General features: G+C 37.1%; 1 protein-coding gene across 15 annotated transcripts in view; it reads right to left on the bottom strand.

Moving 5' to 3' along the window:
- The window catches only part of LCLAT1 (lysocardiolipin acyltransferase 1), a 120,993-nt gene that overhangs the window by 66,826 nt on the left and 41,227 nt on the right, over positions 1 to 12,940 (bottom strand). For 14 of the 15 annotated variants that reach the window (XM_069799988.1, XM_069799983.1, XM_069799984.1 and 11 more), the window contains one exon: positions 9,752 to 9,950. In XM_069799988.1, coding sequence (XP_069656089.1) covers positions 9,752 to 9,950 — 199 coding nt within the window. Of the gene's footprint in view, positions 1 to 4,287; positions 4,419 to 9,751; positions 9,951 to 12,940 lie in introns of those variants that run through there. The other variant, XM_069799995.1, reaches the window with a different exon arrangement.

Raw genomic sequence — 12,940 nt, 5'->3', positions numbered from 1 at the left:
ATTATATGGAAACTTGCATACAAACTCCTTCTAGCAATCATTCTTTAACAGCACTGTGAACATCAAATTACAAATACCTTTAGCTACTAAGAAAGCTGCTGCTTGGGTGACTTGTATTTTACCTGACTAAACTGCACTGAAGCAGAGGATATAGTGCAGTAGTTTCCCATTCCTGTCCTAAGTGGTGGTATTATATATGGGCTATGAAAAATTAAACAGTAATGTAATGACAGTAGGGTGACAGGGAGGAAGAAAAAAGAAAGAGAGGGAAGGGAGTTGGGAGGCATCCAGTTTTTAAAATAAACAACAGGTTTGATTTTTCTAACCCTTCCAATAGATAACATCCAGTGTTCTGGAAGAATTTTTTTATCTTAAGTGTATATCTAATTAGATAAAACAGTCCTGATGGCTCAAATAAGAACAGATTATCTAACTAATAATAAAGGACCCAGGTTTTCCTCCCCACTTACCCCAGCAGAGCACAGTGCACCAAGCTATTTTACCATCTATGAAAGCAGAAGAACCTTCCACATTTGCTCAAGCTTTAAGGCCTCCGGTGAAAGGCAATAAAAACATGAATTACTGCCTTCAACCAAAACCTTGGTCCATGCACCGATGGGAGAGAATGCCTGCTGTTTACATGTCTCACCATCCCACCAGATTCAAGCAGGAGAGGAAACTCAGAACAGGCTTGCAGACACATGCCTTTGGACAAAGCAAAAGCAGCTCTTGCTTTGATTTCCATTCCACTGTGCGTCTGCATTGTGCTGCCAGAAGAACAACACGAACAAGTCCGAAGCATGACATGGGATCCAAATGGGAATGCACAGAGAAACAGGAGGAATTCAGTAAAGCAATGGGCAAAATGAAAGGTTTTGCTAATCAGCAAGATTTATGAATAAGCAGCAGAGGGAAGTACCTTCTCATGTGCAGCCTGCAGTGAAACACGCTGTTCAGTTAATTGTTAAGTTTAGGTCAACATATTGTTCAACAAAAGTAATTACATTTTGCTCTTTTTGCACAGCGTTTTTAGTTGTCTAAAAGCTCCTGGGCAACAGGAATTTTCCTAGCAAAGGCAGCAGTTACTTGACTGGGGAAAAATGGTTGCCTGTTGATTTGCAGATTCTTGAGAAATCATCGATTACAGAAACACGGCAGAGAGAGAGTGAAGCTAAAGAAATCATAACAATGCAACTCCATTTCTTTGCTAAAATACCTGAAATGTTGGTTCCTACAAGACTAAATAACATCACTTGGAAAAGTACTCAAAAAGCATCACACTGTCCAGCTCTTGTTCAAAATTACAAAACAGCAGCACAAAAACCTACTAGGTAGAGTAGCTAGCCACACTGACCCTTAATCAACTTTTCAGAGCTGAAAAAATAAAAAAGGCAAATTCAAATATCAAGTAACACATACACGCTAATGATATGTATTTATCAGGACATAATTCTAACACAGAAAAAAATTACACTTACACAAAAAGGAAAGCCTGCTATTGAACTACAGAAATGTGCTGTACGTAAGAATTTCCTTACTGCCTTGGGGATAAAGCAAATTATAGCTTATGCAGGGTGAGAATTTGCAGCATTGTATTAAAAACGCTAGCTGTAAGCATAAAGCTTTTCAAATTTTAAGACCCTGCAGTTCTATTTTCCACTCCCCAAAATCCTTTAAAATAAAATAACACTTGAAGTTGAAATTTCTTAAGTGTGTTTTCATTGCAAAGGTAATTTGGGAGTAAGTAGATACTAGGGATGGAGGTGGCGATGAAGAAAAGAGAGAAAGAAGCAAGTTGTAAAAAAAAAAAAGTCTTTGTTTGGTTTTGTATCACAACTGTATGTACATTTCCATAAGTATCTCAGAAATTAGATATCCTCAAAAATGTCATGTCTCTAAGAGGAATATTACAGCTGATATTGAAAGCAAAACATATACACATCAAGAAAATGGTATCTATGTATTTCCTATAGCAATTTAACAGAACAGCTAATAATACTAAACACCGCCCCAACCAAATTTAATAAATGATTCAAAACTATAGAAACAAGTAGAAAAGTAGAAGGCCTAACTGGGATTTTGTTATTATATTCATTCATCCTCCCTCTTTTCTTCCACTGTATTACTCACTGGTTTTTCATAGCATTATCTTGGTCAAAAATAAAAGCATTATTCAGTGCACCTGTATTCAACAGGGATCTGGTCCTGATCACAGCTTTTGAGGCAAAAGGGAACCAGACATCTAGGCTTAATAAGGGAAATCACTCGGAAGCACATGATCCCACTGTATACAAATAATTGGGTCCATTAACAGTTTGTTATTCCAAGTGTTTTGATGCATAAAATATCCACAAGGCAACAACCACATAATTCTGAATGTTCCTTATTTCAAAGATCTGTAGGTATTGAAAAGAGGTTAGAACATAGAAAATCCCACAGGAAGCCAGGGCTTAAAGTTACTATGTATATACACTGTTAAGTTTTCATCAGCTAAACAGGTTTCCACATATTCAATTAGAATCCACCTATTTACTGGGGTTTTTTCTAGATAGTTTTATGTCTAATAACCCAAAGAAAGTGAAAAGATTTTTTAAATTTAATGTAATGGTTTGAGTGCACAAACTAGGAAAATAATGAAAGAAATGCTTCTTGAAATAATCCTGTAAAGCACAATCTCTGCTCCTGGCAAGTTTTTTTTTTAACCATGCTCATTTCCAATAATGTAGTTAATAGGAATATAATGAATTGAACAACTACCATCTGATTGGTGAATTATTTGAGCAAATTACAAAACTAGCTAAGAGATAAAATTCACAAATCTAGATTCACAGTAGCAATCCTAATTTTATAGTGAAACATCTGATTCAGTCTATTTAATTCATTTGATTCTATTTATTGATCTATTTGTCAGGTGTCTATTTAAACACCAGTATGCTTTTGCTATTGCCTTGCCCTATCAGACTCTGAACATTACTTTAATCTACATCTGTTTTTAAATTATTTTTATGGTCACGTTTGTGTTGTTCAGACTACATATTTCATACATATATATACCACATAGTCTACTTTTTACTTGGACAGAATATCGTCTCTTCCAATGTATGTGAAGCCTAAACCTTTCTTCTTACTAAAAAAAAACTTGAGCGAACAAACAACAATGTTAGAAACACAGAATTTTAAGGTAACTGAAACAAAGAAAAATATTCTGGTTTTGCTCTGATCAGTTTTACGTTTGATTTCCCATAGTTCTCATGCATTTGTTTCAGAACCAAAATATTCTAAATTTTGTATTTAAGTCACATTCAAATTTTAACACTTTCTGTATTTCCTTTGCCCTGCTTCATTCTCTTACAGAAGAATACAGTATGTTCCAGTAGAAATCTCTGCTTTAACTTACTATTTATAATACAATTAGAAGCTTCTTCAAACAATGTTTATAGTATGAGATTCCCTTGTCAGGGCAATAACAATGTTGTCAAAAAGCTAGTCAGATACCGCGGCCTATGTCTTAGCTGTGAAAATTTAACTATGAAACCTTCTAGAAAGGATATTCCATTGAAGAATTGGTATCTCTCAGCCAATACACACACAAAAAAAATGTGAAAGGATGTAGGAAAAATCATTACAGTAGTAGGATATATATGTATATAAAGCACCCAGACAAAGGTATACCATGCTCTTGGAAAGTATTCTTTAAATGTTCAATCCCTTAATCACAGATCAGAAATATGCTATTTGGACACTTCATACTCAAATATTCATTCTACTTCCTAAATTATGCCATTTTTATAGAATATGGGCAATCAGATTAACTCTACCATTGTATTAGTGCTACTTACACAAAATCTTTGCATTAAAATGCTATAAATGTCATTAAGGAACGTTAAACCTATTCAGCTACAATATCCATCTTAAAATAACACTTCAAATTTGATTTGATGTACTGTGTAAAATCAGAATAACGTAACATCACTCAAAACTAAAGCAAAGGCTTCAACCTCTAGGATGGCTGGAAGATTGCTTTTTCTAATGCATTTTAAAAGTACAGCAATACAGTGAAACAGCACATGAAAACCTGAGTATTAAAAAATATGAGTCTTGCCCAATACATATCTGGAGAAAAGTCCCACATCATTCCAGAATCATCAAAGACAAAAAAGAAACAATCTCTGGCTGTTAGAAAGCGGAGAAGAACAAACAGGCCCTACCAAACAGTCCGAGTCTCTCCCATGGATGTGCCATCTTAACTACAAGTCAGAAAGAGTGAGAGATTTTACAGTTCAATACCTCTTTGTAGGCCTGCATCCTCTTCAGATGCCCCATCTCCTTATGGGGGGACTGTGAAAGTCACTCAGCCTGATGAGCTGATCCACACATAACCCACTGATAATGGCAAAGGAATGTAAGTTGGGAAAACATGCCATCCTAATTCTGCTGTTACTTGTTCTGTGAGCTTGGACAAAATAACCGCTCCCTTCACATCACTTGTCATTTGTAAAATGGGGAGAACGAGAAAGATTAGCATTTGATCTCACTCTTTTGATGTGCGTTTTGGAGAGGCAAAAGGGGTGGAGAGAAAATGGAGACCTTATTATATAGTAAGGATAAGGAAAGTTTTAATGGAAGACAGGCTAGTATTTTTGTAATTTGCCCCCCCCCCGCCCCGACAGAGTTGGGAGAATTTCTGTGGTATACTTCTGAAAATATTCCTATTATTCCCTTCGTGGAAGAGCCAAGCTGGGAAACAGCAACCTCAGTCTTTTCTTCCCTACAAAAAAATCCATGTAGAGTTACAGCCAAATTAAGCTGCATTTTTGCTTCAAAGTAATAAACCTTCCCTCAACACTTAAAACTTCTTCAAGAGAGTCTTCACTGTGAACAACTGGTAGAATAACAATTGTGCTTTCCATTAGAGAGCATACTTTTCAACTTCTACTTTAAAAATCACGTAGGATAACAACTCTAAGGTAATTAAGTCTGGCAGCTCATAATTGAATTGCTAGAAGACAAAATGTCACAGCTCCTCAAAACTCTCATTTCAACCTATTTTAACATAATAAAGTCGCTTGAGACATGAGCTATACTAGAAAGTTCAGTAGGTTACACTTTTAATTTTTTAAGCCAATATGTTCTATCGATAAGAATTTGAATGCAAATCCAGCTATAACCTGAACAAAGACACTTTATGCCGAAGTATTTCTATCCCTACCTAAGGGAGTAGCTGTGGCAGCACAAACACTTCCATGCCAATACAAACGCGTACAGATTCCCCGCAGCGTGCTGCTTTAACTATACTCCAATTGAGTTAAGTGCTAAAATTTTTTAGGCTTAGCGATACCAGTATTTTACTTCATGGTAGCTGATCCATCATAGCTGTCGGTGTGCATGCTCTTAGCCCGTGGCAAAGGCAGGATAATTTGAGTTGTTTTGCCCTGCTTCATTGAAAACTAAGATGACTCAAATTACTTTGAATTTGCTTCAGGCAAAGCTCGCACACACAGACAGCTATGATGGATCAACTGACGTGCAGTAAAACATTGGTGGGGCTAAGCCCAGTGCTGAAATAGAGCACAAGTCCTTTTTTTTGTTTTCTCCTGGCACTTAACAAGGGCCAAACCGAACTTAAGCCTTTGAGAGCCACAACACATGAGTGACCAGACAAGTGAAAAACAACTAAAAAAACTCCTGCATCTTGCAGTCTCTTCAAGAGCAATGTTAGCCACAGAATAATTTGAATACAGAGATGAAAATCTGGACAGTTACCTGGTTATCTCTGCTCCTAACTACTCCAGGTTTGCCTGCTTTGCTTATTCTCCTTTTTCCTTTATCACCTTGTCCTTTCCTAACCTGTTCCTGCCCCAATACAGTCCAGCTGTAATTCCCTGCTTTACCATCCTCAGTGAGCCTTCTTAAAAATGGTGAGTGTTCAAGATATGTCCATCAATGGTGCCTGCACTTGTACACTGAATTACGGTGTTATTAATCTTTTCCATCAGCATTAAGCAAAACCAGGGTGAATATCAACTCACGTAGCAGCCATGCACTGACACTAACCCCTTTGGTTACCCTCTCTCATTTTTTCCATGAATTTATTAAACCCAAATTTTAATTTTTTTTTCATGTAGATGTTGAGGCACTTTTAACCATTAAAATCCAAATATTACTGCAAGCCAAGCAATAATTAAAATCCTATTTAAAACAACGAACACGTGTGAATTGTCCTTCATTAAAACACAGCTCTACTTCCAGTGAAGTCTTACTGGTTCATACCACAAGGCTTTTACAAATGAAACTATTGAGATAAAAACTTAAAAGGATGTAACTAACTTCTAGTGATTTTCTGGTCATCTGACACTACTGTGTATGTTCCTTGGTACCTACTCAAACAGTATGTATTCCACAGTGTATGCTGAACAAAACTGTATCATAGTCTGTATCACTTCTGATGCTATTCCTTATTAATTGGAGAATAGGTGAGAATATAAATTGTACATATCTATTACAAGTACTGTAGAGAAGTCCTGTCTTGTCAGACTACGCAGGAAACTGTCAATGCCATTAGAAATTCTCCTTGAAAACCAACACTGCAGAATGTGTCAATAGTTTCTGATGATGTCAGATGAGAAACTGCAGCAACAGCTAAGAGCAGAGTAGTGCTCCCTTGAGATGCCAAAGTTGGCAACTTGTACTGAAATGCTGCAAGAATGTTTCTGAAATTGAGATTACTGAAATGTAATACCTCTTTTTGAAAACTTTACTGCACACAATTTATCAAGCCAAAGCCACGGTTCCAGGAAGAAAGGACCATCTGTTTTTCTTTGGGCTTCTTTTTTTAAGGCTCACCTTTAATCAATTTAAAGTTTTTCATACACTGGAATGCAAAGAATTAATACCTTAAGAACTAGGTAAGTGAGTCAATGCTTCTCCTTGAAACACTGACTCCTCTGATTTTAATTATAATTAACTAGAAAATAACTGCCTATTTGTAAGTACAGACTCATTAAATCTGATACCTTTACACTTTTAACCTACAAAGGGGGCGACAAGGACTCTGGATCTATTTGCATTCCAAGCTTTGCCCTTCACCTACCATATATACCACTTGGATCAGTATAATCTCTCGTAGACCTATTTTTACACCCCAACTGGGATAACACGTATAACAACAAAGGTACAATGCTTAATACTGGCAAGGTTTTCAGCAACATGGAAATTAAAGGGCTGCATTATAAACCATATCTTACACATAACTTTAAATGAAATGCTTGTAAAAAAAAATACCAAAAGCAATACAGTATATTCATTCAAATATTTCTCAAACTCAAAGCAGAATTACCATTAGGTAAAGAAGTTCCATTTAGCCAATGTATCAATACTTCCATAATCCTATACTTCTAAATATATATACAAACTAAATTCATATAAATATATGAAAAGATGAAACTGAAGGACATGATGAAAGTAGCTGTTTTAATTTCCACAAATATTATACCTTAAATGATCAACATCTAAAGTGTCAACTATAGCTGCAGTGAACTGAAACTGTCTAGTTGATTTCCAAGTTATCTTCTTGCCTTTACAAGCCCATAAAATAAACAAAACTTTTAAGTTTTGGCTAAACCAAAAGCTGACAAACACCTATTAAAAGGCTATCACATAACACAGCAGGGCCATTAGAGACAAGTAGGAGAAATTCTACTCTTACTGATGAGATTCAGGGCTGTCCACTTGGGACATCGTTTTCTGCTATATCACTGCAACACCAAACTTCATACAGATTCACAATTAAACCTTATCCGTCAATCTTAATTTCATCCAGGAGTATCATTTTCCAACTCTCCCCTAATTACGTGGCTATACAGAATACTTTATTTTTGCATGAATCTGCCATCCAAAACACAGGCTGACTGAACATAGAGACACTATTTCTAAGGCCTCTTTTCAGATATACTATGGTAGAATAGAAGCTGAACATTTATGATTTTAGACTATCAAACTATGGCTTGAGTAAAGGACATAGTTTAGCTGGATTCCTCTCCTGTGACTAATAACATTAGTAGTCTACTAAAAAATAAGCTAAAATTCACAATATTGCAATCAAAGTACTCAAAGCCCATATATTATGGAGGGTGCTTAGGCATCTGACATATAAATAGTGGTTTATAACACTGTAGATCCAGGCAACCAATCTACTGCCAGAAATCGTTGTCCTGCAACACAAACAACAGGAATAAATGACTGCCTGCGCCACCTCTACCATCACAGCCCACAAAGTGGGGTATGAGCCCAGAATTTCATTAGTGGCTTAAGCTACTATGTCAGACTATGAACAAAGACAGCATCATGGTCTGCTAACACTGACCTGCTACGGCTCCACTTACCAGAGCCTACTCATTAAATCTATTAGATGTGCTCAGTTTATGCACTGAACTCAGAACTGGGAGGTGGGGGTGGAAATCAACCTCTAAACAACTCCTGACACCCTTTCAGCAACCAAGTTTTGCCAAGCGTAACATAGCATCCAAGCTCCGGGAGCTACCCTCCCATTTATGTATGCATTAACAAGCATACATACAAATGTTTTGTTACAAACAAAACAAAACAAAACCCCCCAAAACCACAAAAAGCTACTTTTGAAGAGATAAACCTATGAATCTTCCAGACTATACTCCTGATTATCTTCCATCATTGCTTTAAAAAGTTGCATTTGCAGCTGATTCCAAGATTTCAAAACATCTCTGCTGTATTATGAAGATAAAACATTTATCTAAATACATATTTTTTTCATTTCCTGTAATGTTAAAAGAGATGTCTTTTGTCAAGTAAAATTGACCTTCGTGTTTGACTGTTATGGAAAAAGTATGTTACCTAGTTGAAGTTCTTACTTAAGAGGACTAAAGGCCCAGCAAGTGAATGCAATAACAGTGCAACAATATGAGAGTTCCTCTGTATGGAATCCAGCCAAAATTATCTGTTCAGATAAATGGCCTGACAAAAGGGAACCATAAATAAGGTTACTCTTTCGACATCATAAAGTTGACGCATATCCTGCCCTAGCTAGTTTTGTATAAAACAGCAAATAAATCTAAGAGATAAATAAAACACAGAGATGCTTTTATTTCAGATAAGTCTGCCTATTTATTCAGAAACCATTTGTGCCACAATTTTTGGCCTGACATGATTTCTCTGAGTATGTGCAACTCAGATCTGTTTCCAGACTACATCACTATAAATACTGATTATTTTATAACCTGTACAGCTTTTGTGTAACCAAGTTTAGTTTAAAACTACAGCTATTAAAATGAAGCATCAACTTTGCAATTGCCTACAGGGCTTTTTTTTTTTTTGTAATCTTCTCAATGGTATAAATTGGATAATGAAGAAGCTTGATGAGAGCATTTGCAATGTGCAGTGAAATAGCACCAAACCCAAAGTGTTGAAAGAGACTTTGAAAAGACTTTTTTTTCACAATTTTGAAGAAAGCCTTCAGTATATAGAGCAGAAATATTTTCACCTATAAGCAACAGCAGCACATGTAGTATCTTTAAAAAGAAATGCTTAAGCATGTAGACCAGGTGTCCTCTGGGAGATTTATGGTTTAATTGCTCAGTATGCCATATCTTTTTACACAAGTTTTTTTAAAAAAAATACTGAAACAGAATTTAAACCTAGGGCATTTAACAGGGTATGAACAGTGCCAGGCAAAATTTAAACACGTTTTCCTTTTGAATTAAAGGGTTTAGTCACCTACCAAATCCCGGAATGCTTTTGAGACTGGATTTGAGACAGATTTTTTCAAGTCTGAGGTAGCTGTATCGCAGCAGGCAGTTCCACAGGAACATCCAGTCCATTCGTGTGCGATGGTTCATGATAATGACGCTCCTTTCTCCAGGAACAAACCCGTCACCAGTGACAACCACCTTGGCACCAAACACCATTTCCAGCAAGGCCTAGAAATAATATCTCAATATTATGGCTTTACTCCCAAAAGAAAAGCACCAGCCCATTAGCAATAAAAATTACATCATTTTACTTATTCACTCACATTATCACTGGTAAGCAAACTTCTGACTGTTTTCTAATAAAGCAGCCAGCTTTTCCACAGTAACGGTCAGCTGTTTAATGGAAGAGGAAACAACAATTAAATAGCACTTCTTAAAAAGCACTCTTTTACAATCAGTGTCCAACATTAAACTTGCTTTTCCCTAGTTTTCCCAGAATACTATCACGTAGGAATAGAAGGGAATCAGTATGGATTATAACTTGGTAGGTAATCTAAGGAGAGACTGGCTGCACAAATAATCTATTGCTCAATATTGTCAGAGCTGGGAAGGCATCAGAAGCTGCCTTGCTTTCTGCTTGGGTCCAAATGGTCAACGTGTTTGTGCCTAACTTCCACCTGCAAAAATGGCTAGAACCTGATGGCAGAAAGAGCAGCTGAGAGAGAGAAATCCCAAACAAGCCGGAACACAGTACAGGGAAGTAGACCTAGGTCTGTCCAGCTCTACAGTGCTACCTTGAAGCCTGAGCCTCCACCCCACAATTAGCAGAAAGCATCAACCACCAAGCACTGGTGCACAGATCATCTACGAAATGCCGTCCCAAAGCATGGAATAAGCCTCAAACGTGGAAGGACACAAACAAGGAGCTGGACAAGCAGCTTTCTCGATTTTGCCTAAACAGCCAGTGATGCTAGAAGTTCACATACAAAACATGTTTCTTGCTTTACCTGCTACATGTGGCTCTGACGGGTCAAGTTATAAATCATAGGTCAGTGGTTTAGCAGAAGGAAAAAGCAGACAAGAGCTACAGGCCAAATTTAAGAGGGCCTGGTTTCATAACCTGGACAGCTGGACCATAACCGTATAACTAGACTAGTTGTATATAATATCAGAGCCCGACAGCATGCTCTAGCCATGTTCACGCCACATGCAAATTGCCTACTGGAAATGGTTTCTGACCCACGACCATTCCCAAATCATGCAGGGAAGTGTATGGAAGAGTGCTGCTTGGTTACAGCAAAAGACCAGGACCAGGTAAATAATTCAAACATACAGATGGCTGAATGCTAGTGCCTTGCAACCTTTTAATAGCTAGAGGAAACACAGTGGAAAGGTACAAAATCCCAAGGAACAGGAGGCAGACAACAGATACTACCTCAAGGTATGACTTGAGGCCCTAAGGTCAGGGCCACTGGCAGGACACTGTCCAACCCAGTTAGCACAGAAGAAGAAACCACCAAAACATGATTGGACATCTATAGGAATAAACTTAACATTGGGCCTTAACATAAAAGAATACAAGCACTTCAAATTACCTCCTTACCTTCTCTTCCCCATTCTTCCTCCAGAAAAATACAGAAAAAGAGCAAAGTCTGGGGATTTAAACAGAGCTCTAGGAAGTAAAACAACTTTGTTCTGTTCGTATTTCTGCCACCTCTGTGCCACAGAAGCTCAAAGAACACAAATTCCTCAGTTTAAGTCACCTGTAAAACTGGAATGACATTCTCACAACCACAAATGGCTTGAGATCTCAGAATGAAAAGCACTGTATGTGCCAAATATTAATACTATTAATAAACTCAGCTCACTATAATTCTGGCAAAGGTGTTGCTATCAAGAGTAACTATGGACACTTCAAAAGCAGAGCAGGTGGTATAGCTCAAAATGGTAAACAGTTATCTTTTCAGAAAAGAGAGAAGCAGCCTTTTTTGATAGTTTAATAAGAATCTTATTACATATTTAACATCTAGTTAAACATAATAATGAACAGATGTTCTGTTCTACGTACCTTAATGCTAGTATAAGCCAAACTAAACTGAAACAGTTAAGACCAACCTCACTGCCCCATCCTGCTGACTCTGCTAGAAAGGAAATAATACGTGGCAGAGGAGTGAGGAAGGTGGAAGTTTTTTTACATCACAGAGGTCAGGGTCAGAGCTTCCCCATTGGGAGTCCAACTGGTCCAACATTAGGTTATTGTTTGGAGACACAAACCAAAGTACCTGCTTCTCCTGACTAAGAATGCAGTAAGCATAAGGACAGAAAACTAATGCAGACAAGGTCTCAGCCTCAAAAAGTTTGGGTGCAAAATGTTTTTGAGACCCTTTTCCTGAACCTAAGTCTCCAAGATTCTTACAAGACAGAATCCTTTCCACAAAAACATTCAAATTATTTTGGTTTAGGTCCAGTGTGGGCTAAAACCATACTTCTAGACTGCAAAAGTTGTCACAAACTAGGTGTAATAATCCAGAATTATAAAGCCCAGGCAACTAATCAAATAAAAAAAAAACCAGTATTTGATTTTTGGGAGTTTGCAATTTTAGAAAAACTGGGAGACAAACAGAGAAAGGGTCGATTTTGTGACACTAGCAGTACTCAGCTAAATTTCATCATGACAAAAAATAACAATACCTCTATTCCCTTTACTGGTAATTTTTTTTTCCCCTCCTAATTTCATCGCATTTAGTAATGATGAAAAGGACAAAAGTTTTAGAACATGAAACAGCTCACACCCCTTTAAAACACACAAGACAAACAGAGAAAGCAGAAACTATTTGATATGTAATAAAGATAAATCTTCCTTTATGCCACAAGATACTCTTTCTGCACACCAATATAGCATTTTACTTCAGAAAAAGTTAAACAAATCTTTAAATGCCTAGAGGAACAAAGTCCCTTGGTTTTTAGAGAATGGATGAGGAGACAGAACCCATTCATACCATCTTTTCTCTGGAACAATTCAGGGAAGAGCTTTGTTATTGATTTCCAGACTCCTATAGCTCTAAAGGTGATGCATTATAAGTGAGGAAGACTTCATTTCTAGGGGAAGTTCTTCTTCACCTGAAATAACTTATCTCTAATTCAACTACAAGGACTAAATTCTAAGAGGAATAAGTAAGAGAACAGTGAAGGTCAGCAACAATGTACCAGACAGTGAA

The sequence above is a fragment of the Haliaeetus albicilla genome, chromosome 13 (assembly GCF_947461875.1).
Source record: "Haliaeetus albicilla chromosome 13, bHalAlb1.1, whole genome shotgun sequence".
In the NCBI taxonomy this organism is placed as follows: domain Eukaryota; kingdom Metazoa; phylum Chordata; class Aves; order Accipitriformes; family Accipitridae; genus Haliaeetus; species Haliaeetus albicilla.
Note: the sequence above shows the minus strand (reverse complement) of the source record. Positions and strands in the feature narration are given on the sequence as shown.